The 27979-nt window shown below is 54.6% G+C and overlaps 2 protein-coding genes across 6 annotated transcripts in view; both read left to right on the top strand.

Annotated features, from left to right (window-relative positions):
* STK36 (serine/threonine kinase 36) overlaps positions 1-7932 on the top strand; it is a 20543-nt gene extending 12611 nt beyond the window's left edge. For 4 of the 5 annotated variants that reach the window (XM_075512647.1, XM_075512650.1, XM_075512646.1 and 1 more), the window contains one exon: positions 3-4251. In XM_075512647.1, the coding sequence (XP_075368762.1) occupies positions 3-218 (216 nt within the window). In that variant the 3' untranslated portion in view covers positions 219-4251. Of the gene's footprint in view, positions 1-2; positions 4252-7828 lie in introns of those variants that run through there. The other variant, XM_075512651.1, reaches the window with a different exon arrangement.
* Positions 7851-27979, top strand: TTLL4 (tubulin tyrosine ligase like 4). The gene is made up of 18 exons (XM_075512652.1): positions 7851-9199; positions 9904-10013; positions 10455-10518; positions 12251-12375; positions 12777-12887; positions 13883-13959; positions 14893-15087; positions 15171-15253; positions 16350-16478; positions 17127-17249; positions 18787-18885; positions 19444-19578; positions 20304-20441; positions 22288-22390; positions 22990-23200; positions 25490-25560; positions 26145-26227; positions 27054-27979. Exons 1-18 carry the CDS (start codon positions 7851-7853, stop codon positions 27193-27195), a joined length of 3348 nt encoding a protein of 1115 aa, XP_075368767.1. The 3' UTR covers positions 27196-27979.

Genomic DNA, 27979 nt, shown 5'->3' with positions numbered 1-27979 from the left:
AGGTCCTGCTGTCCCTCAGAGCCACTGAGAAGCTGGCTGCACTGGCCAGTGGCGACTTGCAGCCCGCTGCTGGTGGCAGGCCCCGGCCGGCTTCTGCCCGGCACTGCGCGAAGCTCCTCCGCCTCCTCGCACCTCTGCGCAGCACCTGCGGGAGCGGTGCTGGGGACGCCCCCGGCCCCACAGCTCCCGGCAAGTCTGCCGCCCCGCACCCGCGCTGAGGGCTGACGCCTGGGCTCAGCCTGACGCTGCCTTCAGCAGGACGCGACAAACGCCGGCTTCGTCCTTCCTGGGGCTCCAGCCCCGACCTTCCGTGGAACCCACTTTGTCCGCCCCGAGGGGGACCCTGCCCGGCCAGCTTTACCTGGGGGCCCTCCCCGTGGGAAGCCGTTCCTGGAAAAGGGCCTGTAAACCTCAGGAAACCATCTCTTTCTAAGCGGCCCCCCGGGCCGTGCCCCGGGCAGTCGCGCAGGGCGCCCGGGGGCTTCGCTGCTCCGTCGCGGGCAGCCCCCCGGCAGGCACCGGCGCGCAGGCTGCCTCCCCGCCAGGCCGCTAGGGGGCGCGGCGCGGCACGCCGGCAGGTCTAGTCCTCCGGCGCGGCTCGCGCGGTGGCTGCCGGGAGGTGTAGTCACGTGGCGGCGCCGCCCCGGATCCCTATGGTAACGGCGGGCGGTGCGGCGGCGGCGGCGCGGGGAGCGGCGGGGCCCGGGGCGCCGGGCGGGCGGTGAGTACGGGAGGGGCGGGCCCGAGTGTGCCTCCCCTCCGAGGAGCGGGGCCCTTCCCCTAGTAAGGAGTGCGTGCCTCCCGGTACCGTCCCCAGGGTTCCTCCCTGGGCGCGGGGCCCTGGGTCCCCCTCGCTGCCTCCCCATCCCCGCCTCGCCGGGGCCCCCGGCCCTCCCTGCCCCACCGCCGTGCTTCCAGCGCCCACCCGGCCTGTGCCTGGGCCCCGAGGAGGCAGCTTGCCCGAGCCCAGGCCTCCCCGCGGGTGCTCGCCGTGGCTCTATCCTGTGTCCCCTTGGGGTGCGCGGGGCCGGGCCCCGTGGGGCTGGGGAGACGGCACGGGGATGCTCTGCGGCGGGACGTGCTGGGGACGGCGTCCTGGTCAACGCTCCTGGGGCGGGATGGAGCGTCTCGGTAGTGCCTTTGGCCTCAAAGACTTTCACCTGAAGAAATGAGAACCAAAGTGTGTTCCCCGGGCGAGCGCCAGGGAGGAAGAAGAGCTGGCTCCCCAGTGAGCCACGGCCCCAGCGAGCCTCTCCAACGGCACTTGGAGCAGCAGTGAGGATGGAGCTGGGGCTGACCAGACCCGAGCGCTGGGACAGCCCTGCTGTTAAGGCGTCCACTGGGGTCTTGGCTTGGCTGTTCTGGTGTCATAAAAAGGAGCTGATGGGTCTGAAAGTGAACGGCAGAGCTGCGAGAAGAGTTGAGACAAGCCTGGAGTGTTTCCTGAATGCCTCCAGTGTGCGGGCTGGGAATGAGGGGTGCAGGAGTGGGGAAGCCCTGTAGCGCTGTGCCAGCCTGCTCTCTCCCTGCCTGGCCAGGCTGTGGATATCTCATGGGCGGCAGAGTTCAGCCCCACAGCTCCACATCAAAACCCTCCCTATGTGACTCGCTGCGATGCAGCTTCTCTTTCTCATTGCTTTGAGCTCCCCACTGAATGAGTGTGTGATGTCTAGTGGCTCCTAGGCAGTTTGGGGGAATTAACAACGAATTGTTGGTCTGATTACAGTTTTATCTAATAATTTTTCCCTGACTCTTAGCGGTTGTCCCCAGCAGATAGTGGCACTTGTCTGTCCTTGCGTTGCTCTCTTGCTGCAGTCCTTAAGTTTTATATTAGGCAAACTTTGTTGATGACAAATCGGTCCCTCCCGCTCTTCAGTCATGCCTGGGACACTTCTCCACATAGCAGGGATCGCATTGCGAGGAGGACACTGATGGGGCCAAATGCCACCATCCCCAGATAATGATGTCTGCATGGAGATGTCATGTCACTGATACAGGTCAGGGGCTTTGGCTGCCATACTGGCCTGGCCGGGTGCCATTCCTTGGCATTTCATAGGTTCCTCCCGTGCAGCAAGTCTGGGAGTATTTGGTGGCTTCTTCCCAACGTGAATCTCTGTTTCTGCTCCACTCCTGAGCTCCGAGAGATGGCTGTATGGAGTGAGGTGGTTGCAGTGCCTCTAGAGGAATCTTTCCTGCCCTGGTCAAGGTATGGAAGGGTCCTCATCACATACTGAAGGACAGACCTGGGAGCTTTTTCTTCCAGTTGTAGATACGTTCCAGAAAAAAGTATCGAGAAAAGAGGATGGACAAAGAATTTATGTGAACTAATTGGGCAGTTCTTGTCTCCTTGCTATGTATTGATATTTTTATACTTGTTCCACTCACCCTGAGTCTTCCACTTCTATTTTATTTCTGTGCTAAAGGCTGAGAGTATGGCCAGGCTGCCTAAAACCAGACCAAGCGGTGCTGACCGCCTGTCGGTTCCTGCGCTGGTGGCTGCGCTCTCCCCAGGTCTCGCTGTGTAATTCTCCTGTACCTTTTCTCCCATTGTGAAGCTCAATTGAGAATGCTATCCCTTTGGTTCACTGCCTGCTCAGATCTGCAGGAAGGTGCTTTAGGCCTCTGTACTGAAAGGACCTCCCCATGCTTTAGCTGGTTGCTTTTAACCCAGACTCATTTCCCTACTCTAGTTTACGCTGCAATACAACTGCTCCCGTAGCCCAGACAATGAGAAAGTCAGAATCGGGGGCAGAAGCAAGAGTGGGGACTTCCCAGTTTCGTTGCTGGGGAAATACAGAGCTGTGCGGTCCACTGTCACTGTGCGGCAGGTCCCCTTCAGTGCCCTGGGGACTCTGTCAGGGCAGAAGAGTCGATATCCTTCAATAGCGATGGGGACTCCATGCTCTGGACCTTTCGCCCTTTGGTGTGGCCCTCGCACTCTCTGGTCACAGCCAGGTCAGCCCGCCCAGGGCGAGCACTGAGCCAGCCCTTTATTTTAGATGTCCCCGGTGCGCTCTCTCCACAGCAAAGCTGCAGCCCTGGATTTTCTGCCTAACCATGCTGGAGTCCCTCATCTCATCCAACACCATGGTCCGATGCCTGAGAGCGGTGAGAAAGTCCCCTGTGAACTCAAACGTGTCAGCCTTCAGTCCCCAGCCCAGCCTGTCTGTGTGTGGAGGGAGGCATTTGCTGCGGTGCAGAGCGAGGCCGTGGCTGGATTCCAGCTCTCCCGTGGCTTGGTCCAGCGCCCTGCTGCCCGTAAGGTCTGCTGTCTCCTTCTCTGCCTCCTCGGAAACAGGAGCGCATGCTGGAGCTGTTCTGCTCTTCTTGCAGGGCAGCGCTCTGCTTAGTTAAAGGATCATTTTGGGTAGCCATGCACTTCTCATGCCTTCTCTGTTCAGCATGGAGCGGAGTTCAGCACTGCAGCCATTGAATTGAAATGACTAGCCCCAGCCCAAATGCCGGGCACAAATGTAATCCTGGGATGCAGGTGGAATTTGCTGATGCATCCCCACGGTGGGTGGTTTCTCACTGATATCTTTTTTTTGACCTGAGCGGCCAAGCAAAAACTTGGTGTCTTGTTTAGGAGATAAATTGGTCATCATCCTGTGCCTCTGGTTTTGTGCCCAAAACGTGGTTCTGCAGGATGATACTGGAACTGAGGGGGAGCAGTGATGCATACCTGTGTGGCAAAGCAGTGTGCCAGGCTGTTGGTCCCTGTGCCACCGGCGTTTCTGTGGTGGCCAAGCTGTCTCTGAGCTGTCTTGTCCTCACGGACTTCCTTCTCGTGGCCAGCAGGGCCCTCTGCTCTTCAGCTTGAACTTGCAGGCAGCCTCAGGTGCTGCTTTGTCTGGGTGTGTGACTGCATTTGAGGCCACTTGTTTCTTGGAGCTGATGTAGGTGACGGTTGTTTCTGTGCTGTTGAAACACAAGAGTTTGTACCTAGCTACTAGGTGTAAGAGCAGCTTTAAGCACTCTCAGTCAGTTGGTTTCAGATCAATGCACTTGATTTTGTTGAAAGCTTTTGATTTTTTTGAAGGGGTACAAACACTTATTTTGAAATGTATTAAATGTTTTAAAATGTTTTAAAACCTGTTTATTTTGCGTTGTTGTTAACTCGCTTGTTCAAGCTTTAATCAAAAGCCCCAGAGCTGCAAGTGAGGAACTTGGTGTGAACTCAGGTCTCATTTAGAAAAAGATGTTATCTTTTCTAATAGTAAAGAGCAGAAATTGCACCCTGCGATGGCATAGAAAATAATAGCAAATCACAGTTGTCTGACTCCCCCCGCATTGTGACTTCAGGCTACATGAGGCTGACAGCACATTATCAGGTCAGCTTGCAGCTCCTACATTTGCAAGCTCTTGTTATTTTAAGTGTGTCACCACAGCTGCGTTTAAAATAACCTCCCCACCCAAACTCATGTGACAGAGGGATGATGTGCACGCCCGGGCTCTTATGGTCTCGGTCTCGTCCTTTCTTGTTCAAAATGGGTCTGCAAGGAGCTGCCACGCTGCTCTTAGAGGAGCGCACACCACAGGGAGGCTTGGGCTGGAAGAAGGGACTTCCACTGACGCTTTGTGGGGTGCGCACAGGCTGGGGCGTGTAGTGGCCCCTGCGCGCCTGTGATGTGACATTCGTAAAGGCTCTGGCAGCGCTCCAGCTGACGTCCCGAAGCTTGCGAGCAGGCTGTGCGATAATAAAAGGTGCTAGTGAAATAATTGTAAGTGAGTGCAGCTGTACAGTCACTCCAGCAGTGACAACTTGCGCCTCTATATTGTGTGTCAGTAAGTCCAAGCCAAAATCCATTAATTACTAGTAATGATGTTTGGGTTTGACTTCCAGCCCAGCCAGTTCACCCTGGGCTTTTCCCAGCTCATGTTTCTACAATAAAATTTCCAAGTGTAGCTTTATTGCTCTTGTGAGCAGCAGAACGAACTCCTGCTCCTTTGCCGTAGGGTTGGGTTGGCAGAACTAGGGATTGCATCAAGCTGTGACCTTCCTCCACCCCAAAACTCTGACTGAGTTACGTAAAGGGGACACTTCCCTGACTGGTAACCAGTGGGGATTTACCTTGGGGCAGGTGACGTGGTTTGTGCCCAGAGCCACGGGGACGTGGCAGCTGCTGTCCTGTTGTGCCCACAGCCTGGCATGTGAAGGTGCCTCTGTCTCAGCCAGCTCTCTTGGATGTTCAGCAGTTGCTTTGCCGAGCTGTCCTTGCAGTGAGGACAGGAGCCGGTTTGCAGGCAGACATCAGAGGTGGCTGTGCTGGCGTGCAGGAGGTGGGACAGGAGTGCGGATGGGGGGAAGGACAGGCAGCATAAGTTGGTGCTGCCAGTCTGGATGCATCCTGACCTGCTCCGTGCGGGGGCATGTTCTTCCTTTTGTCCTTCCTGCCCCTGTCTCTGAGCTCCTGTGTCTTCACAGGGAAACAGCAGTGGTTACTAGCTGTCGGCTGGCACGGTCCTCACCTGGAAGCCATACAAAAGGCCCTGCCGCTTCCTTCTGCAGCTGCTGCTTGCAGTGCACCCCTGCCCCGTGCTGGCCCATCTGCTTCTGCAGCTCTGTGGCAAAACTGCTCCGGAGAGGGGCAAGCTCAGAATGGTCTCCCTCTGCCACTGCGGGGCTGGGGACGAGCCCTGGCCGAGCAGGCAGTGGCAGCTAAGGCTGTGCTATGGCCATATCTCCACCCTGGCAGCCGTGGCTGCCGGCGGTACCCCCGTGCCTGTGCTGGTCACATCTGTGCCACCGTTGTCACTTACTCCAGAGCAGAGTCACACAGGGCTTCTGCTGGCATACTCACACCCATGTCTAAGCTGGTTGTAGGATTCACGCCCCTTGTTACAGCTTCATTAGGCCAAATCACTTTTATTTTTATAGCAGGATGATCCACTGATAGCTGTAAAGCCGGGTGGAGATGAGGCACAGGTGGCTTTCACTGCAGGCTGGTTTTGCAAGGTCATTCACAGCCGGGTGAGAGTGCAGGTGATGGCCAAGTTGGCAGTGCTCATGGTGATACTGCAGTGACAGTCCCCTCTAGGCAGAGATATCGGGGACGCTTTCATTCACCTCCTTGTATTTTTTATTTTGCTTTTTCACATCTACATTCACTGGTGTGCTAGGGTCACTTTGTGATTCGAGCACGCTTGCGACCTCAGTGCATCTGGGGTATATTGTGCGGAAGCTGAGCTTCGCTTGCTTGTTTACTGGTGGAAACTTGAGCTGGGGAGGTGGTGGCATCTGAGCCACAGCCTCTTTGCTCTGTGCTAATCGCTGTGAATGTCACAACACGGCCGGGTTTGCTGCTGGGCACAAATCAGGTAGCAATCGGATAGTGCGGTACAGCTCAGTTGTGTACGGCGCGTGGGATTCCTTTCCCCGGGGCTCGGAGCCCCTCTGGGCGGCAGCTCACAGAGGGATGCAGCTGCCCGCTCCTCATCGGGAGTGCTCAGCATGACTGTACAGGCAGTGCAGCCATGGGCATGGAGCAGACCTGACCACTTCCATACTTCCTTGCAGAGCTTGGCAGGGCAGCAGCTCTCCTTGAGGATGTATAGCCCCTATGGGATCCTGTGTGGGATGTTCCCACCTCGTACAGCCTCCGTTTGGGCTGCTGCTGACCTGATGTGCGCTGGAGACTGGGGCCTGATTCACAGGTTGAGAAGGTCTGGCAGGTGTGGGTCTGTGCAGGGTGTATGTCTGTCTGACCCAGCCCTGTGGCGGGTGTGAGCTGCTGTCATGGTGCTACAGAGCAACCCTGGGGTCTCCTAGCTACACTATAACTGCTGCAGCTGAGGCTTGGTTTTCAGGTGAGAAAGGAGTGTGTATGTGTATTGCAAGAAAACTAAGAGGGCGATGGTTGATGCTCTGCTTACCCTTCTTCTTAAACTTTTTTTTTTAAACATGGAAGCTTGTGAGAGCTGGAAGGTGGAAGAGCAAGCCAGCCAGCCAGCCTGCTTGGGATACAAATTCCTATTGTGGTTCTATCCAGGGGCTCTCCAGGCATGTGTTAAAGCAAGACAAATACCTGGTGCAAGAGGATCTTACAGGCATGGTGCAATAGTTTGTTTTAGGAGGATTCAGGACACCTATGTCTGTAGCTCTGTGGTCTGCCAGTTGCTCCTTGTAAGAGTCTTTTCTGTAGGACTGCCACGGGGAGGAACATGTGTGTGTGGTACTGCCAGTCTCTGTTGGAAACTGAGGTGTTGATGTACAGCAGCCCTGTGTTTGCTCCTTGCTGCCTTCCCAGGCCTGAGCTGTTTAGGATGCCCTCAGCCCTTGCTGAGCTTTTCCATGGGGTTACAAAAGTGAGAAATGTGTTTCTTTTAAAAGCAAGGGCTGAGATTCTCACCTAGTTGTGTGACCTTGGGAGCTGAAGCTTTAAGGAGTGGGGAGAAGACAAAGAAGCACACGTTTTGGGACTTGCGGTGGAGTCGGGAGAGCTGGTGGTGGAGCACACAGTACAGTTTGGAGATGCAGACCCGTGGGAGTGGGCTCTGGTTGCTGTGCCAGCTCCAAGGCAGGCGGCCTCTCCTTGCAGCTGGCTGGCAGCCAGGCACCCCTGCGCATTTGCAGGGTACAAGCTTTCCTGCGGACGGCACTTTTCCCAGGGCCCTCTCTAAGTTGTCCTTCACATCCTCTGGTTTCATGTGAGATGCCAGCTCTTCCTTTGGCTTGGTCCCAGGAGACTCTCGGGGAGCTCAGCAGATGGAGATATGGTTTTTCATCCTGCAGGGAAAGCAACTTGCCCTGCTCCCCTCCTGGGGCACTGGGCCAGGTGCTTTGCCCTGCTGGGGTAACAGCGCCTTTCATGCTGTCGTCTTGTTTCAGGCCAGCAAAGATGCTGCTGTAGATGACTGACTCGCTCATGCCTCATGTGCTATGGCTTTACATGGCCTCTGCAGGACCAGAACACGCTAATCTGGTCCCCAAACAGGAGAAGAGCATCAGGCTTGAGTCAGGCACCCTTCCGACAGGGAGAGCTCAGCTGCGCCGGGCCTGGCACCTTGCTCAGCAGCAGGCGAAACCCATCTGGAATTTGGAGAAGAAGTATGTGAGTGCTTTCCAGGATCACAGCCTGCTGCCCTCAGGGATCCCTCTGCAGCAATCCTGCTTCTTGTGCCCACCATCACTATGCCACGCACACCCCGGTGAAGATGCCCTCCCAAGCCTGCCCTTGACCCAGCCCTGCCTGGACCTGGGCAGGAGTGCTCTGCTCTACCGACGCTCCTGCTTCAGACCCAAGCCCTACAGGTTTCCTTTCCAAAGCCCTCCGGACACCGGCTCTGCCACAGGAAGGGTGATGTCTTCCTTGCTGATGGAGCCCTGCCTGCTGCCTGCGCTAGCGGAGGAGCACTCTGGGACTGGGGTCAAAGGCTCTGCCCTCAGCTCAGGTCGGCAGGCTTCCAGCTCCTGTAGGCCAGTGCTCAATAACAATTCCTTCCTACAGCCAAGCAGTGCTAAAGTGCCTTTGCTGCAGTCACTGGAGATCAAGAAGGTGAAAAACACCCACACCTTCCCCGCTGCCTCGTGGCCCCACTCTGGGGACAATGGAGACAGCTCCCCCGGCAGCCTGGTCAACAGAGCAGTGAAAAGCAGCGACCTTGTGTTGGAACAAACCGCGGTCCCCCCCCCGACCCTTGTGCCTAGCCGTGCGATCCTCAGGAAGGAGCAGTGCTCACGGGAGAATGCTGAGAGGAGAGCACACAGCTTAAAAGAGGAGCCAGAGATCAGCCTCACAGAGGCTGTGCAGCAGCTAGCCAGACAGACTGCCACACGCAACAGCTTTGGACGTGAATTCGAAAGCTCTGGCCTTACGAACGTGGGCAGCCTGTCCAACTGGAACAGCAGGTGGGGGCAGCACATCATGGCGCAGCTCACCCCGAAAGAAACCGTCACTCCTCTGAACTTGGAGCTGGGTAGCCATCGCCTTAATGGTAACTCGAGCCTTATAGGCACCGATGGTGCCGTCGTCTGCACTAAGCGTATCAGCGTCCATCTCTTGGCCTCGCGTGCTGGCTCTCCCAACCGTAATGCTGACTGCCGGCTGGTGAGCGTGCTGAGCCCGCACAGTGGGGACTGGGTGGCGAGAGCAGAGCCTCTGCACCTCACTGCTGTCTCTGAAGTGGCAAGTCAGATGTCCACCATCCAACTGGAGAAAGATGAGAAACGGGTCCAGGCTGTGCTCCCAGGAAAGCTTGAGTAAGTAGAGCCAGGAGGAGGAGGGAGGCCGTGGCGGGATGGGCTGGGCTGGGCTGGCCGTTGCGTCTGTGTGTGTTGGGAGAGGATGCACTGTGGGCACTATGGGGGTGGCCATAAAGATAACCATGGGCTGCATCCCTGACCAAAACCCATCTGTGGCATCCTGGTGTGGGGAGAACCTTCCTGCCACCCCCAGCTTGATGAGACACTTGGGGTAACTCCGAGCCCTTCCACCTTTTCCTTCAGCCACAGCGTGGAATTGCTGTGTGGCATTTCTAGCTTGCTCCCTACACTGTCACAGGGCCCTGCGTGCTGTGGCAGGCTCTGCACATATGTTGGGTGAAGCCTGCTGTCGAGCTAGGTCTGGCAAGGCTTTTCTGGGCGGAGACATGGGTTCCTAAAGGAATGCGGAGCTTATGCAGGACAGGGAGGGCGCAAGGACATGGACCTCCTGCTCCTGCTCCCCTGCTGGGAGAGGGTGTCCTTGTGCCTCTTTCTTTCTGGCTGCTGTGGAAAATGTTCCCTCTCAGGGTGCCCTGGGGCCTCTCCCTCTTGCTAGCTTGGGATGAGTGCTTGTACATCAGCACCAGGGAGGGCAGTGCTGTCACTCCCTGCCCACGTTATCTCATGCTGCCTCCTGGGCTTCTGGGTCTTTTGGCCTCGGAAAGCACATACCACTCCTGATGTGATATCCTTTGTCCCAGTGTCACTGCTGAGCAGTCGCCGCTGGAGTCGAGCCATCCCCAGGACGAAGTGGAGGAAGAACTTCCTGATGGCCTGGACGAGAGCTGCAGTCAGGAGGAGGATGAGGACAGTGAGTGCTGGTTCCCCAGGGAGGTCTGTGCTCCGTGCCTCGAGGTGGGGAGTGTGGGGGCCATCTGGGAGCTGGGGTTGAGCACAGCTGCCCTCCTGTCTTACATTCATGCTGTCATTTCAGGATGATCTAGAGATTGTGCTGAACCCAGAAGCAATGTAGCAGCAAGGAGGAACTGCATGGGTTTCTGTGGGGAGCAGGCTAGGGTTCACCACTGTCCTGCTCCAAAACTTACCCATCTCCTCTCTGTGCAGGGCTGTCAGCTCCACCCCCTGCCCTGCCTTTTATGCCACCAATTAGTGGGCAAAATCCAGGATCCAAGGATTCAGGGCAGCTGGGAAGGGTCTATCCCCTGGAGCATTTGTTTTCTCTCTTCTGTTCCTAACTCTGTGTGCCTTCACTCCCCATGGAGACAAAACTTGAGTCTGTCTCCTCCTGCAGGTGACTCAGATGCTTCCTCTGTCGTTGGTGTGTCATCCAGTGGCTCTGTGGCTCTTGTATCCAGGTTAGTAGCTGTAAATAGTGCATTGAATTTGGTATCTTTGTCCAAAATTGTCCATCTTTGCCCTCCTTGGTGACAGAGGAGAGCTGTAGCACGTGGGGGAATGGAGTGAAGGTAGCAACAGGCTTCCCAACCAAAATGAGCTTCCTTGCTACCCTGCAGACCAAAGCTACCTCTCTTGCTACAGACAGCAGCCTGCAAAGTGCTGAGGGTGCATCCACCACAGCAAAACAGGGGTCTTAATTTCACTGCTACTGCCAGTTGCTGGGTTAGGTTTACTGGATTAAATTGTGCTCTTGCAGTGTTGTTGCCTTGCAGATGAAGCAGAGTGGAGGCATCCTGGGCCAGAGATTGCAAAAGCTCCTTGGGGTCTTGTGTCTCAGCAGTGCATCCTAGAAACAAGTCCCAGAGCCTGGGTTTTTCTTTAGCTTTTGGAAGGAGGTTTCTCTGGGGAGGATTGGCCAGCCTGGGGTCATCTGAGCCCTGCCTCCATGACTCCTGGCAGACCTTTTGTGTGACCTGTTCTTGCCCATCCAGTAATGGGAGCTGGTCCTTGCAGCTGTGCTGACCCTTGCACCAGGGCTGCCTCGGGCTTTGCTGTCTGCCCAACAACTTGCTGCTTTCCATCATGCCATAACTCACCTGGGAGACGAGGAAGGCTTCCTGCGAGCAAGTGTTGAACCTGAGGGTGCTGCAGGGCTCTGGGTGTGCACACGTGGTTATGAAAGTTCTGCAGAGGTGACATAAATTGGACCAGCAGCTGTTTCTGGCAGGACGTGGCTGGTTGGCCTCTGGGGACAGATGGGGGGAAGCAGCGCTTGAGCCAAACGCCTCCTGTGGTGGGGAGGGAGAGATGTTGGCCAGTTCTCTGTAAGGGCTGTGTGCTGGGCTGGCCTCGAAGCCTTTGCAGCTGTCTCCTGCCTTCAGTCTGTTGTGGGCAAAACCAGTTTTGTGCCAGGGAATGTTAATATAATTTATTGCCAATTAACAAACTTAATTACTGATTCTGGTATTGAAAAAAAAGATAGATATACAAGGACTTAGGGAAAACGCCTCTTTTTTCCCCCATCCTGGTCTCCAACCCCCTTGCTCAGGCTATACTCAGTCCCTTTAGCGAGGGGAGGAGTGACCTGGGAGATTGGGGTCAATGTGTTGTGGTTCCTTTTCTTTTGCTGCTCTTTATTCCTTAGTGGATTGCTCTGGTGTGTCTTCTTCCACTGGCTGCAGTGGCATATATTTGAATATATGTTTATTACAAACTCTACTTTTAGCGTCATCACAACCTTAATAGATATGTTATGAATTCTACCCTTCCTCCCAGGTGTTAGGGATTGCTGTGGTAAGAAGGTATACATACAGTCAGTAAAACTCCAGCCCTCTTCCCTGCAGCACACCAAAACCAAGAGGGTTACAACAGCTGAATCATATATGCATTACAACCTCCACCCCTTGTTCCTGTGGACTAGGTTGCGGGGTTTGTCATGTAACAAACTTCACCCCTTGCCCCAGCAAAACACAAAACCCGTGTGGGTTACAGCACTTGGCCTGTGCATTCATTGCAAGCTTGCCCCCTCGTCGCTGCAGACTGGGTTACTGACCTGAGCACCCATTACTTGCACCATATTGCAATGATGCAAATTCCCGATACCAGGATCAAGGCTCCTTCCGGCTTCCCCCTTCCTCCCTGTGCTACTTTTCACCTTTAGCCAACCACCTACCGCTTCATCTCTCCTAGGAACTGCAACAACTGCCTGGCCCAGCCTGCTGAGGCTCAGGAGAAAGTGCTCAAACCCGCTCTTGTCTGCAGTTTATTCCCTAATGTGCCTCCAACCATCTACTTCAGTACTCGGGATGAGAGAGGTGAGCCGCGGTCTGTTGCCGTGCAGGGTGAGAGCGGCCAGCCCGTTATTAGCAAGCAGCGGTGCCAGCGCACAGCCAGGAGCTGGCTGGCAGTGGCTCCCCTTCACCCTTCCCGCGATGGGACCCAGCACTGCTGTGAGATCCAAAGGGCTGGAGTAAAATGATGGCTGCTCCCACAGCCTGGAGCATGACTCAGGCTGCCATCAAACATTCCAGTGTCCTGGATCTCCCCCAGCCGTGAAGTCTTCTGCTCCATGCTAGTTCCGCAAAGGGGGCTATGCACCCTCCTCTGCAGGTCTGGTGCCTGTGCAGCAAACCATAAGAATTTCCCTGGGTGCAGCTGTAGAAAATCCGGGTATTGTGTTTGTTTTCCTTCTGTCCTTATCTTTTTGCCTTCCTAGTGGAAAAGCTGCCTTGGGAGCAGAGGAAGTTGCTGCGATGGAAAATGTGCACAGTCACGCCAAACATAGTGAAGCAAACCGTTGGCAGGTCCCACTTCAGAGTCAGCAAAAGTAAGTTGTGGGAGGCTGGCAGCATGCGACACGTCGTGTCCTCCCTCGCCTCCAGCCCGTGGGCACAAGAAGGCAGACTGCCTGCGAAGAGCAGAGCAGGAGCGATACAAGCTCGGCACCGCAGGATGCTGGGTTCCCGTTTCTGCCTTCTGTCTGACCCACAATATCCGAAGCTCTGTGGGTCCTGGCAGGGCCTGATCTCCCTCTTGGCTTGTCCCTGGCATGGACCACAACGACTTACTCCTGGGTTGTCAGGAGCTGAGGCAGCGTGTGGGGCAGCAGAGCTGTGCTCCGGCTTGTTTGAGCTGTGCCTCTAGATGGTGCTGCCACTCTAAGGAGGCTGGCACTCATCTGGTGCCAACCGCAGCACCGCTGTCCCTTGTCCCCGTGTGCTGAGGAAGAAGCTGTCTTCTCTGACCATAGCCAGAGAGTTCTCAGGTTTGGGATCTTGTCGCTGAAGAGATGTGTAGGAGAGGGCTGGGGCTGAGGAAGCACTGAGCATTTGCAGCTGTGATCCATACCCTGGAGTGTGATCTCCCAGCAGTACTTATGGGGCTCTTGCATGTATCAGGAGACCTCTGCACAGACCATTTTGGGGCTATAATAGGACACGCAGGGCAGAGCAAGACCTAGGAAGTCTTGCAATCCTACATGTCCCTCTGCAGTGCAGCGCTGATTAGCCAACTGCTTCATTCACTTGCTGTAAAGCAGGGAAGTCAGGGCGATGGGGGATTAAAGCCATTCCTTTGACCCTGTGTCTGCCCAGATCCCTGCAACAATCATGTTTACAAAGATATGACCCACCTGGCTAACTGGATCCCACTCACAGCCCTTGGTTTGATAGCTTCGCCGTAGCCAGCGTGAGTGCTTTGTGCTATTGCTGTGCAGCATCCCGGCACACTTCTGCTAGCTCCAGGAGATGGGGTGCTGGTGGGTTGAGAGGGCGTTGTGGGTGGCAGGGTACTTGGTCATGGACTTTTCTGTTTTTCCTGCAGAAAGCAACGACTGGCTGGGTTGCTGGGGTCACCACATGAAATCCCCCAGCTTCAGAGCCATCAGGGAGCACCAGAAGGTAGGGGATGTTCTGGGCTGACCTTCTTCACATGCATGGAGAGTGTGTTGGGAGCAGTTTGGGTGCCCCTCTCTTCAGGGCCAGGTGTTTGCTGTGCAGGCTGTCCCTGCAGTGTCCCTTCCAGAGCATGGCAGCTGGCATTCATGTGCTGGCAGATAAGCCCAAGAGACAGGCACAGCTGGGTGAGCATCCCCGCTGTGAGGGTGGCTCTTGTACAGACTGAGGCTGTAGCCTAGCCGTGTTCACTTGTGAGCTCGTCTAAATTCAGTCATTGTTGCTTAAAACAGTCCTTCCTCTGGAAGAACTGAGCGGTAGGGCCAGTGCCCTCCCTGCCAGCACAGCCAGAGGGGATGTACCTAACTCAGATCACAAAAGGGTCAGGAGTGGCCCATGGCTTGGGGAACATGTGAAGGACCAGAGGTTTGATATCTATCACATATACATGTTTGTTCTGGAGAGCCATAATGCTCCAAACTGCTCGGTCTTGAGGCAGCATCCAGGTTTGGAAGCTAGCAGCCTCCAGCCCTGTTCCTGTCCCGCTGCAGGGTCTTTCTGTCCCCAGAGATTGTGTTGCATGGGCAGGACTCTGGCATACAGTTTAGAAGCAAGTGGGAAACCAGCAAGTGGGGTGGAGGATATGGCCAGAGGAAGCTCAAAGGCTGAGGGTTAGTGCATTGCAGCTGCTCAGGCATCACAAGGGACAAGGCAGCAGCTGCTGGCTTTGTAGCTGGTGTGGATCACCATGCAGGTGTTTGTCCCTGCAGACCTTCAGGAGCAGGTGGGTCCTGTCTTGGTGCAAGCCTGGCAGGGGAGCAAAGAGCATTACCCTGCACTGTGTTCAGAAAGGATGTATCCTCTGGCCAGGGAGCGGCAAGGGGTGGGCAGGGAGGTGGGGAAGCAGGGAGATTTCACAGCATCTGCGTTCCTTTCCAGCTAAACCACTTCCCCGGTTCATTTCAAATTGGGAGAAAGGACCGTCTGTGGCGCAATCTGTTGAAGATGCAGGCTCGCTGTGGGAAGAAGGAGTTTAACTTCTTTCCCCAGTCCTTCATCCTGCCCCAGGACATCAAATTACTCAGGAAAGCGTGGGAGGAAGGAGCTAGCCGCCAGAAATGGATTGTAAAACCAGTAAGTGCAAAGCAGAGCTCAATCTTCTGTCCTGTTTTCACTGCAGGGAGAAGATCTGATCCCTTCTTGTTTGTGTTTTGCAGCCAGCATCAGCAAGAGGCATTGGTATCCAGGTCATCCACAAATGGAGCCAGCTCCCCAAAAGGAGACCGCTGCTGGTACAGAGGTGAGTGAAGGAAAGTAAGGTTAACACACAGTCTGGGACCTCCTAGTGTCTAGTCTCTCTGGCCAGGTCTGGGCCACTGCCACTGTGTGGCAGAGCAGAAGCACCTGGTTTGCATCCAGAAACTTCTCGACTGCCTGGGTGTAATAATGCTGCTCAAAGTCTGGCTCTGTCAGCTGCAGCTGGGCTTACCGGAGTGCTGCTGTCTCTGCATAGATTTTTGAGGTCTCGGGTACAAACTGTCTCCACGGGCTTTCTGTGGCTTCTATCTGGCAGGTGATCAGCTTCAGCTCTGCTGTGATCCTGCTCCCGCTGCTTTGTACTCTGGGGTTTGGCATCTTTGGAGGCAAACAAACCTTATCCAGTGCCCACAAGCACAGTGGGAAGAGAAGTCCCAGGGAAGAGGTGGCAATTGTCAAGATTTGTTCTTATCCAAGTTAGAATGGGTCATTAAAAGCCTTTGTGTGTGTGGCTGTTGGTCAAAGGGTTTTCTTGAAATAACAGGATTTTCAGAATCTCCTTCCCCTTCTGCGGAAAAATGGAATAGCTCATCTTGGTTTGAGACTGCTTTCTGGGAAGGTTCTTGTGAGGGCAGGAAAACAATCTGGTGTTTGGCAGACAGGGAACTGCTGTGTTGGCTTGTCTGTTCTCCCTGTCCGCTTCCCGTGCAAAGTGATGAGCTTTCCTATGGAAAATCATGAACTTCTGGAGTGAATAATCAAATGATTTGGATGAAAATTTCCAACTGTTTCTGCTCACTGAACCAAACCATCTGTGGCCTGCTGCATGTCTTAAATGTTCCTGAATATTGTGATCAGTCTTGTGGGTGTGGAAAAGCTACTGTGCCTTAGAGCTGGGAAAAATCTCTTCAAAATGCAACTGAGCAGAAGGGAATGCTGCTCATGTGCTGCAGGATCTCCCTGTGCCTGGGAGAGCTTTTTTCTCTCTCATTTTGACTGTGATGCACTTTATTTGGAAATTCTGTGCAAAAGGGCTTCTGCATTGATCCCTGGTTTTGCCAAGCTTCTGAGGTGTGGGCTAGAGATGTTCCTGCACACTGAAATCATAACCCTCCCCCGGTGCTTGCTTCCCTCTGCAGGTATCTGCACAAACCCTACCTCATTGGCGGGAAGAAGTTCGACCTGAGGATCTACGTTTACGTCACTTGCTACGATCCCCTTAGGGTCTACCTGTTCAAGGATGGATTGGTTCGCTTTGCTAGCTGCAAGTAGGTTGTGCGGCAGAGCAGTGCTGGGGTGCTGCCTCAGCGCTGAGGCATCTGTGGCTGTGGTGCCCGCCTCGGCTGGGGCAGGAGGGAGTCATCCCATATTCGGTCATGCTTAAAGCTGTAGCTTGCTTGCTTAAGAAGCAGTCTGGAAACACACAGGGTCACTGCAGGTGACAATGTTGAAAGGGAATGTGAGAGTATGCTTCGTTCATCCACCTTTCCCAGGCAAGATCAGCTCAGTGTAAAGCAGTTCTTGAAATATGCTGTCTGTGCTTCATACTGCGTAAGAGCTGGCATACCAGAAACTGAGATGCTTCTTCCAGTTTTGACTATATTGCCTTGGGCTGCTGCAGTTCCGTCAGTGCTTTTGCTCACCGATGGATGCTCTGGTCATTTCTTAAGGACCTGCTGTGAGGGTAGGATTGCATCCCACTGCCCCAAGGCAGCCTACTCTGTGTCTCATGCTTTGTCCCATCAGCTCTGGGCCTGTGGGGACAGAGAGCTCCAGGCAGCCTGGGAAAGGGAGGCAGCAGGACTGGTGGGTGGCCGAGAGTGGTCTGAGATGAGAACAGAGTTTCTGCCTGCCCCATGGGCCTGGGGGCAGCCAGTTCAAGCTCAGACTGCTTGTGCTCCTATTGCCTCCTCCAGGTACTCCTCCTCGATGAAGAGCCTCAGCAACAAGTTCGTGCACTTGACCAACTACAGCGTGAACAAGAAGAACACGGAGTACAAATCCAACTCAGATGAGACTGCTTGTCAAGGACACAAATGGTAGGTGCTGCTTTTAGGGCACAGGGCAACTCTTTCTATTCGCTGTTAAGTCAGCCTTTTTTCAGTGTTCCTACCCAAAACTTGAAGGTGCTTCCTGTATTGTCTGCTCCCGCCTGGGGAAACTGGAGGAGCAGAGTGATTTTTAGCATGGGTTAATGTCGATGGAATCTGGGTGGTCTCCCTGGCTTGTGACTCATCCTGTCCGCTGCTGCTTGGGCTGTGGTTGCCGTTCATCCTGCCTGTGTCTGTGCCGTTCCCTGCTTCCAATGCTGCTCTCATCTGTGCTCATTCATCCCCTTGCCCTGTTGTGGGGGCGGTGGGATGAGGTTAAAGCAGAATCTGATTTTTTGCTGTTAGAACTTGAATGGGTAATTGTGATGCTTAAATTGGCTAGATGGGAACTTCTGCCCACCTCACTCTTAACTTCCTGTGGAGGCAGAGAAAGGGACAGTCCTGGTGCAAAACCGATAATTTATGTGCTACTCGGTGTGAATAGGAGCAGTGGTGCCGTTTCTAGGCATTTGGGAGGAGGGCTGCAGTCTTGCAGGAGTTCCTGTTCCCTGCTGTCCCATGGGTGGACTGATCCAAGGCCCCAGGCACTTGTCTTTGATTCCACAGCGGTGTTTGAACTCTTTTAAAAATAGTGCAGGATAGAGTTCTCAATTCATGGGCCTGGGCAGGGCTACTTTACTTCAAAGGGAGCTGCAGAAAGTGGTTTGCTGTAGTAGGGTTGCTTTCTCAGACCTGGACCTGCTGCTCAGTGGTCTGTTCCTCCACTGGGACTTTGAGAAGGGTCTGCTGTCCCCCAGCAGTTGAAATCCCATGGGGGTGGGATTGTGTGGGTTTTTGGTACCGCCATGCAAGTCAAAGCTGGCTGCTCCCACGTTAAAGATGAGAGTGGCTGTAATCCACTCCATCTTGTATGCAGGAAGTGTGACCTTTGGATTCCTGGCCATTAGCCACACGGTCTCACTTGAGCAACATCTGAGCATCCTTGGCTCAGTGTCAGGGTAGCTTGCAGTGCTCGGTGTGGTGTGGGAAACTCCTATAAAAGCAGACACGCTCCCCCCTACCGTCTTGTTCTCCACATTTCTCAAAAATTTTTCTCCACCCCCAAAGCCTCTCTGAAATGGCTCTAGCTAAAAGATTTACAGGGGTTTTGCTGGATTCCTGCTGAGCTGCTTTGCAGTGCTGCGGGGGAAGGCCTGCAGGAAGGGGAGGTTTGCTGAGGACACGGAGGGGGAGGGAAGAGAAGATCTGGGCCTGATACACCATGCTCATGTGCTAATTTGGGACCTATTACTCCAGTGTTGGGACAAGCCTATGACAGATTTATGTTCCTAGTAGCTTGGGCCTACAAGACCAGGGGCCAGGCTGGAGAGGGCAGCAACCAGGAGCTGAGGGGTTTGAGGATGGCAGAAGGACGGCCGTGCCAGGGAACAGCTTTGTCAAGGCTCCCCTCTGCTGCTTTCGCTCCCCTAGCAGGGCTGGGCAGCAAGGGGTTACAGAGCTACCTCCTTTGTTTTCTCTCTCCCAGGGCACTCAAAGCTCTCTGGAGTTACCTGAACCAGAAGGGAGTTAATAGCGAGGCCATCTGGGAGAAGATTAAGGACATCGTTATCAAAACCATCATTGCGTGAGTCCTGGCACCCCTTGCTCTGTGCCTGGCTGTGGGGTGCAGGCTGGCCCCTCCAGCTCGCCAGTGCTATCTCAGCCCAGTTCTTTTGCTTTTCATCTAAATGCTACCACCACTGTTCAGTATTTCTCTCTGGATCCTTCCTTTCATCCTGTTACTTATGCTCATGCTGCAGTAGCTGCAATGAATAAATAGACCTTACATTTCCTGGGTCTGCTTGCAGCGCGGGGGGGGGAGGCCAGGAGGGTGCGGTGTACCCAACACTCTGCCCAGCTCCCCTGCTTGGCCAGGGTGCCTGAGAAGAAAGGTCTCCTGGTGCAGGATGGATCTTGTGTTCAGAGGTGGATCCTGCCCGACAGAGCAGGGATGCTCAGGATGCAATGCTGGATCCATACGCAGTGCAGCAGCAGCAGCTCACAGGCCTGCCTGGGTCTCTCAGCCCACCCGCTCCCGCACCATGTGGCCGCATATGCTCTCAGAACCGGCAGTGTGTGCTGTGAACAGCCAGAGCTCTGCTGTCTGACTGTTGGAAACAAGCGTTTTTTCCTTGGCTTGTAGATCTGAGCCCTACGTGAACAGCCTGGTGAAGATGTATGTGCGGCGGCCGTATTGTTGCCATGAGCTGTTTGGGTTTGATATCATGCTGGATGAAAACCTCAAGCCCTGGATCTTAGAGGTCAACATTTCCCCCAGGTAAAGCAGATTCTGAGCCACAGCAGAGTGGATAATGGCCTTTCTTTTACCACAAAGTGAATTTGGCTCGTGATGTCCCCTGCACCCTGTGCTGAAAGACTGTGGGCTTTGATGCCTCCCTCTCTAGATTGCAGGAATCAAAGTCTCCCTGTCTGTGAAAGCAACATCCATCCACAGCTCAGAAAGCTTCGCTGGGCATGCTCCAGCTAGAGCCAGGGAAGAGTACGTTAAAAAAGGAGGGCCAAGGAGGGATGTGTCATGTAGGGAACAGGTGATGGCACAGATTTCTTCTTTGCGTGGGCAGAAGTGATCAGCGGCTCCACTGCCTCGTGCACCATTTCTCGCTTGCTGACGGCACCCGGCTGCACAGTGTCGGCTGTGCAGGCAGGGCTGGGAGCTGCGGTGTATTTGAGCATGGCCTCTCCTGCCTGCAAGAGTGGATGGGCATGAGCTAGACACAGAGCCATGATCCCAGATGGGGCTCTGGGGATGGATTTGCAGGTTTCCAGTGAATCTGGGAAGAGGTGGAGAAATGAACTATTTCTGGCGGGGAGCCCCCATTCAAAGAGCTGTTGTCAGGATTTTTGTCTCAGTGTCTCATGGCTGGCTGTGATGAGGCTGGGTTTTGTGTCCTGGTCGGTATTAACCCAGGGAGTGATCTCAGGGCCGTGGGGTCAGCGCCTCCATTCTAGCACTCAGACTGCTGTGATGCTTCCTCCCCACAGCCTCCACTCCAACTCCCCGCTGGACGTGAGCATCAAGGGCCAGATGATTCGGGACCTCCTTAACCTCGCCGGCTTTGTTCTGCCCAGCACAGACAGTGTGGCCTCAAGGCCACAGACAAGAAGTGGCTCTACCTGCAGGTCAGCCTCCTTCTCTGTCAGAGAGTCAGGCTTTTCTCTTGGGGGATTTCATCTGGGGGCTGCTTGCAGCCCAGCAAACACTGGTTTCTATGCTGTTGAGAGCCTGTGCTGGCTGGTCCTTCACCTGTGGATCTGAGGGACTTGCATCATTGCCTGGGTATCTAGTTCCTGCGGTCTCTTCAAGGCAGAAGGATTTATGCCCTCCCTGCAGGTCCATAGTTGGAAGTGAGGCCAGTGTAATTTGTGCTTGCTCTGCAGTTAGTCGAGTCGTGCTCTCTCCTCCTTCCCCTTGCCAGAACTAACGCGATGCTGAGCTGCTCTGCCTCTCCGTTTGCGTGGAGGGCTGGCTGGCTGTGTTGGGGCTGGATCCGCTTACCCTCTACCCCAGGGCTGACATGCTGCTGCCTTGAACAAGAGGAGCACCTGTTATTTTGCAAAGGCCGGAGTGATCCGTTCCTTAGGCAGGACTGCAGGTGCCAGAGGCTGTAGACCTATGGGTAGGGGTGTGCACAGTCTTACCTTGCAGCTAACACGACTGTTTCTTGCATAAGGCTAATTCCTGGGCATGTGTCCACCCTGGCCCCTGCTCCTTCTGTGTTTCACCACAGCTTGGGCTTATACTGGTTTCAAACCTGACAGTGGGGGGGAAACCAGTCCTGTTCCCTGCAGCAGAGTGGCTGCTGGCCCAGTGTCACTGAAGGAGCAGCTTGCTGGGATGAGCACCAGCACGCGGTAATGTATGGGCACGCCGAAAGATGGGACTCTTGCCCTCTGCCTACCCCGTGTCTTCAGTGAAGGGAGAAGCTTGGAGTGAGGGCCCGTTCCAGCCGGGGAGCTCTCGCCAGCTCATCTGCGGCACTTTGATCACACGCTCGTTTGCGGCTTGTGATGGAGGTGCTGAAGGGCAGGTGTCCTTGCAGGGACCTGCAGGGGATTAAGCGGATCCTTAACATGGTTCAGATGATGCATTACCAGAGTTCCTGCATCCAGGGGCAAGCTTGCTTAGCCATATCTCCTGCCCTGGGAAGGATATGACGGGTTTTTTGTATATGGGCATAATTCCAGTAGATCTGTGTGTTCCCCAAGCACCATGCAGCACAGCCTCGAGGCTCTGCTCTCCCTGTTTGGATCTGCACACAACTAATTATTTTTGCAGCAGCAGAACAGATTAGCTGTGTTGATATACGTGTTAAAAGGTGTTGGACAAGTATCTCCCAGACTCTGGCATCCCCAAATGGTTCAGTTGGGTGCTTAGAATAGTTTAGATGGCTGCTGGTCAGATCGTACAAAAGGCCAGGATTTCCCATGGCATGCGGAGCTGGAGCTGAATTTGAGTCTTGAGAGTTCTTGGATGTTGCAGGAGGAAGTTTTTGATCTGAGTTCTCTCCTTCCTTGCACAGTATCAGTACCGAGTACTCATACCCCCAGCCCTGTTGTTACAGTTAGGAAGCTGCGTTCCAAGCGGGACGTAAACATGAGATCCCACCAGGCTTCAAGTGTTGTGACTCGGGTCACAGTGTGTCTTTGGCCCTCTTGCATCCTACGTGGGTGTGAGGTGATGGTTCACCTTTTGGATGAAGGAACGCTGAAATGCCTTAGCAAGGAGCTGACAGGGCCCTACCTGTTCCCCTGCCCACATCCTTTCTGGGTCCTGTGCTGATGCACAAGGCTGTGGGTGCATCACTGCTCTCGGAACTAGTGAAATCCTTGGAGAAAGCGTTCTGTCCTCCACAGCATCTTCCTGAGGGTGTCACTGCTCTCACAGAAGTTGCTGGGAGCAGCTCTGCCATGACAGGACTTTGTCTTCTCTGCTTAAATGCTCCACTGCCTCCTCTTGTGTCCTCAGTCTGGGCAGTGCTTTGAAGGAGAAGCCTAAGCCAGGATCTGAGCATTTCATAGCAGAGAAGATGAAGAAGGCCTATTACTTGACGCAGAAGATACCTGACCAGGTATGACACAATCTCCTCTGATACTTGCGCCATCCTGCCAAGCCACTGTCCCAGCCAGTCCCATGTGTCTATCCCTTGTCCCTCTCCAGATTGTGCCCCTCTGTGGGGACAGCCAGATGATGGGGAACACTTGGGCTCCGGTGGGTTACAAGACAGCTGGTCAGAAATAACTTGGGTTTGCTTAAGCCACTGCTGCACTGGCTCATCTTTACAATAAAATAGGCACATGCTGAGGGGCACATTACCCACCAGTCCCCAAACAGGGTCTGAGCACTGCCTGTTCCTCCTCGTGTCTCTGCACAGCTCTCATAGCCTTTGCCTGCTGACCCCGTGCAGGTTAGCAGGGACGCTTGCCTTGTGTGCCACCTGGCAGTGTCTGTAAGAGAGGTTGGGCTGCAGAATTGGGGATCTCCTCAGCTCTGTGCTGCGTGGATGTCACCACTGAGCCTAGATTTCTTCATTTTCCATGTGGTCTGTGTCCCAATGATCTCAGACACATGGAGACCTCTGCCTGAGAGGGTTCGAGGAGTGGGGAGGTGAGAAGGGGAACCGACAAAACGTAGTTCAGTTCTCCCTGACCCTGGGTTGCTTGTCTGCAGGATTTTTATTCTTCTGTCTTGGACATCCTGACCCCAGATGATGTTCGCATCCTAGTGGAGACAGAGGATGAGTATTCCCGGCGTGGGCAGTTCGAGCGGTTGTTCCCCACCCACATCTCCATGCGGTACCTGCGCTTCTTCGAGCAGCCTCGTTACTTCAACATCCTCGTGACCCAGTGGGAGCTGAAATACTACTTGAATAAACACAAAGGTAACTGCCATCCGAGAGCCTGGCACAGTCACCTGAGTCAGGCAGGCTGCCTGCCGGTGGTCGTGGGAGACTTCTGAGCTGTGCATGTTGAGGGAGTGCTGCCTGCCTGCATGCTCACTAGCCATAAGAAATGTGTTACCCTCCCAGACTGCTTCAAATATCACAAAAAGCTTATTCTGAGTTGATCAGCAGTGCTGACTGCTCTGGTAAGCACAGCACCACCACTTCTAGTTGCCCTGGGGCTGAAGCAGGCTGGGATTCTGCCTTCAACCTGTAGCTCTGGCCTCTTATTGCGTTCCTCTACCCTCTTTTGAGGGAGAAACAGCTGGAGTTGCTGGGCTTTGCTCCTTACAGGTGATCTGTGAAGTGAAGGAAAAATTGGGCCTATTCCCTGGTCTCCTGCTGCTTTCTAATTGATGAAAAACTGTCAGTGTGCACACAGAAGAATTTTTCCTAAACACTATAGAAATCTAGCTATCATTTCCACCTTTCCAGGACACAACTCTGTATTTTAATAAAAAACATCCTTTAATGAGGCATAGCTGGGCTGGACCAATTCCTTCTTACGCAGGGCTGTCTCCATCAGGGCAGCAGTAGAGGCTATTTAGGAGAGAGAACCAGTGAGGTCTAGTGTGAGGGATTAGAGAACGTAAAAAGAGACTGTGGCTCAGGGCTTTCCATCCAGCATCTGATCTAGCTGGAGGGGCTTCTGCAGGAGCTGGCCCTCCACTGAGGCAACCGTATGTGCGCTCCTAGCCTGGCTGTCATGGAGAGGGAAAAAAAAAAGCTTTTGTCGCTTTTCACTGATGTTAAAGCAAACATCAAAGGGGTCGGTAACAGTCTTTCACAGAGAGACAGTAACCTCATAGCCCTCTTCAGCTGCGCTGTCAGCATGTGTCATCCTTTGCCTCGCTAATACCTTTGCTGGATGCTCTCCTGTCAGCTGGAAGAAAGATCCTGTCATTGTCCGCACTGAAGTGCTGCCCTGAGCTTTGCCGCTCAGGCCGGGATCCTGGTTGAGTGCTCCAGCTTCCCTGAAGCAGCCCAGCAAGCAGATTTGCTCTACCCCCTTGTTGCTCTTCACCTCTGAGCAAAACCCAACCTCCCCCAGCCCCTCCCCATTCACGTATGTTCCGTGCAGCCCTCCCCTCTCCCTGGCCAGCAAGGTGCAAAGCCCGGCCTGGTGCACAGAGCTGGGGCAGGGCTGCTGAGCTGCCCTGCTCCCCTCAGCCCCCAACACGTGGGGTTTTTTTCCAAGGTCCTGGGGCTTGCTGAAAGGTCACTGAGGAGCAGAGTTTGGGCAGCAAGGATTCCTCCTATAGCCAGGGCTGGTATCATATAGCAAACCACAGTAACCCCAGCTGGACAGCATCAAGTTCCTGGCCATTGCTCTGCTGGTTCTTAAATCTCAAGGCACTTTAGCTTGTGCTGTGGCTCTAAGGCTCTTAAAGAAGAAAATGGGAAGGGAGCAATCCTGGATTTCTCAAGATCTCTGGATTAGTAGAGAGCAGGGAGCATGGCTGTAGTGGGGACAGCTAGCAGGAGGAGACCTTAGAGGAAGAGGAGCCTGTTCAGTGCAGGCTCTGCATGGCTTTGCTTCAAGGTGACCTCCCTGTGCTCTGGAGCAGCACATCTTGTGTGCATCTGGAGGAACGGTCCCTTCCAGTCACACTGCTGGTGAGCTCAGTCTGTGTCAGCCTTGCCCTCTGCCAGGGATGGAGACCAGGTCTCAGCCCACGTCGAGCTCTGGATGGACCCGTGCAGGGAGGAGACGATGCGCTGGGATGCTGCAGCTTTTTGGTGCTGTGCAAAGAGGAGGTTGCCCGGGCTGCCCTCTTCTGGGAACGGGGCCGGTGACAGCAAAGCTGCTCTACATTTGCACTGTAGTAACTTTCACCGGTGCCGCCCAAATCAGGTGCTGCCGTTGGCAGGCACTGGGCTCAGGGGGACAGCCAGTCTGGTCTAATTTGGCAAATCCCGTGTTGCCCCAGTTTCCCTGCTTAGCTGAGCCCGCTGCACAGTGTGTCTGGCTCCCTGGGAGGAAGGCAAGCACTGCGGCAGCCCACGTGCTGGCGCTCGCTGGTGTTTGCTCGTACAAAGGGTGAACGCCCTTGGTTTACCCCGTGTTTGCTGGGGCTCAGGCATGTGTTCAAGTAGTTATTGCGTAGCATGTACTACACGGTCAGTTCACTCTGTGCAGCATATTTGTATGCCCCAAGCTGGGAAGGCTTAACTCTCTGCAAACTTGGTCGTTCATTCTCGCTTTTTGTCTTTTCTGTCGCTTCCCAGGTCTGGAGCTACTGAAGAGCTGGTGTGTCAAAGGGTACCACACTGGGGCAGGAACGGATTTGGCCCAGATGGTGTGTATGGCTGTGGATGAGCTAGGGAGAGCCGGTTGTTTGCCTGGGCAGAGCGCCTGCTTGTTCTGCTTCCTGTGGCTCCTGCCCTGCCTGTTTGTCCTCTTCTTCCCTCTCTGCCAAGGCCTCCAGGAGTCTGGAAAAACCCACGCTTCTCTATCTCCCACCAACATGAAGTCCACTCAGTATATCAGATCTGCAAGTACTTTGCATCTGAATATCCTTGGGTGCACTGGGCACAGCCCTACATATTTGGCACCTGGCCTGCCCTTTATTCCCTTCCATGAGGGAGCCATCTCCGTCTGTCACTCCTGTGCATTACAGCAGGCTGATCCAGTGAAAGAAACCCACTCTTTTAACCTCGAGATGCTCTGCTCCCACTTACAGCAGAGGGATTCATTAAGCAGAGAGCAAAGACTGCTCTGTTTGCTATTTTGGGAACAGTCTGGTGGCAGTGACGATGCACAGCAGTGTGAGGCAGTTCAAGCTGAAGCACACTAGGGCAGCCTACAGCAGAGCCCAGCAGGCTTGAGGGATTTTTGCCACAACTTAAATAGCCATTTGGTTGTCTTTCTCTCCTCCTGCAGTGGTCGTTGCTGAAATCTTTCTTCCTCCAGAAGAGCAGTGTTCAATCAAATGGCTTCAACAAACTGGAACTAGGCAGACTGGGGTGAGTTTGCACTGGCCATGATGTGCATGATGTTCACAGCATGGCTTTAGGACTGGTGTCCTGAGAGAGAACTGGCAGCAGGAAAAGCAGCTTTGTTTAAGGGGAGAGGAACAGGTTGGCTTGCAGGCTCTGAAGCCAGCCTCTGCTCTCTGGAGAGCCAACTGGTAGGGCTGGCATGATGTCTATGTGACTGGGCATGTCTCCTTGGCACTGTACACCCAGCTTAGATGGGAGTGAGGCCCAGAACAGCCGGACTGGGTGATGTCTGGGGTTGTCATGGTCAGGACATGCTGACAAGATGTTCCCCACAGGGACCTGCACCACTTCTATGGGCTCTGATGTGGCCACCAGTGAGCAGAGGCTCTCAGCCACACCGTGTAGCTGGGGGAGCAGTGAGGCCTCTCAGTCTGCACTCTGCCAGCTTCCCCGAGCAAAGCTGGGCTGCAAAATGAGTGCTGCTGACCCTGACAGCCTCCTGCAGAAAGGTGGAGGACTGGGGTTCATCTGGGTGAGATGAAGTGGAAGGCAGGCATGCCCCTCGCCTCTGGTGTTAAGGGAAAGGGCATCCCTGCTCCTGTGCCCAGGCCAGGATGGAGTTGGGTTTGCATGCAGCCGGGGAGATCAAGGTGTGACCCTAAAGTCCCATCACTGTCTTGGATGTCTGTTGGGGTGACTGGTGCTGCCCAGGGTGGGGATGGAGTAGGTGAGCCTAGCAGCCTTGTCTCTGAGCCTGTGTATGATGATACCAGAGGTGAATGCTGCACACTGGCCCTTTTGATCCTTTCTCACTGTCCCTAAGCAGCACGGGGTCTCCTTTTTCCTGCAGCACACTCCTCCCTTCAGCTGGTGAAGACCTCACGCGATGCCTGGAGCCCAGCCCTACTCAGAGCTTACCTCTCAACAAGTGCACTGGTGGAGCCGACCAGACACCTGCTGGCTGCCTCTCGGACACCGCCCTGGTGATGTGACGAGGCAGCTGCTGTCCCTCCCTGGGGACACCTCAACCTACCTCAAAGGAAGAGACAGGAGCTGGCTCCAGAGAGCAAGGGCTGCGGGAGCCCCCTGTGCCACACGCTTGCCTGTGGGGCTGTTTTTAGAGAGGGATGTTTTACTGGGCAAAGGGGAGAGCTGTGCGACTTCCATTTTTAAAACAAATGGCAAAGCCTGGGGAAGTTGTGTTTGTCTGGCCTTTGTCCTAGGCTGCTTTTAAAGCCTGATGTGGTGGTGGTGGTTTCTTTGCTGCGTGGGAGCCAGCTGAGCTTGGAGTTAGCCTGGCCTTCCTGTCCCCGACCAGCAAGGGCTGAGCCCTTGCTCGCCTCTGTCTCTGTCTGCTTGTCCTGAGCCACTGGGAGACGAGTCTGCTCCTGCAGCCTGTCCCGTGGAGAAAAGTCCCCAGCCACCACCCCCCTCCTCTGGAAGGAGCAGGGCTCGGGACTTTCAAACGACCCGTTTCATCCTTTCTGAACGCCTGTGCCAACATCCTGCCCTCCTCCAGCCTCGGGGCCTGGGGGAAACCTCGCGCTTGCACGTTGCTGCTCGAGAGAGACCGTGGGTACCAGCGTGGCTCTGGTTTGTTGTGGGGACGGTAGGGCTGCTAGGGAGGGAGCATCCTCTTGAGGTTGTCTGCTCTTGTGGGTGGCCTGCAGTGTGCATGCGGGGACTGCAGGCTTGTGCTCTTCTCCTGGGCTCTGCTCTCTATTTTCCCTTTGTTTCTCAAGGATTTCTATAAAAGTTTAACACTCAGCTGCTCTC

This window comes from Mycteria americana, chromosome 9, assembly GCF_035582795.1.
Source record: "Mycteria americana isolate JAX WOST 10 ecotype Jacksonville Zoo and Gardens chromosome 9, USCA_MyAme_1.0, whole genome shotgun sequence".
Taxonomy (NCBI): Eukaryota; Metazoa; Chordata; class Aves; order Ciconiiformes; family Ciconiidae; genus Mycteria; species Mycteria americana.
Note: the sequence above shows the minus strand (reverse complement) of the source record. Positions and strands in the feature narration are given on the sequence as shown.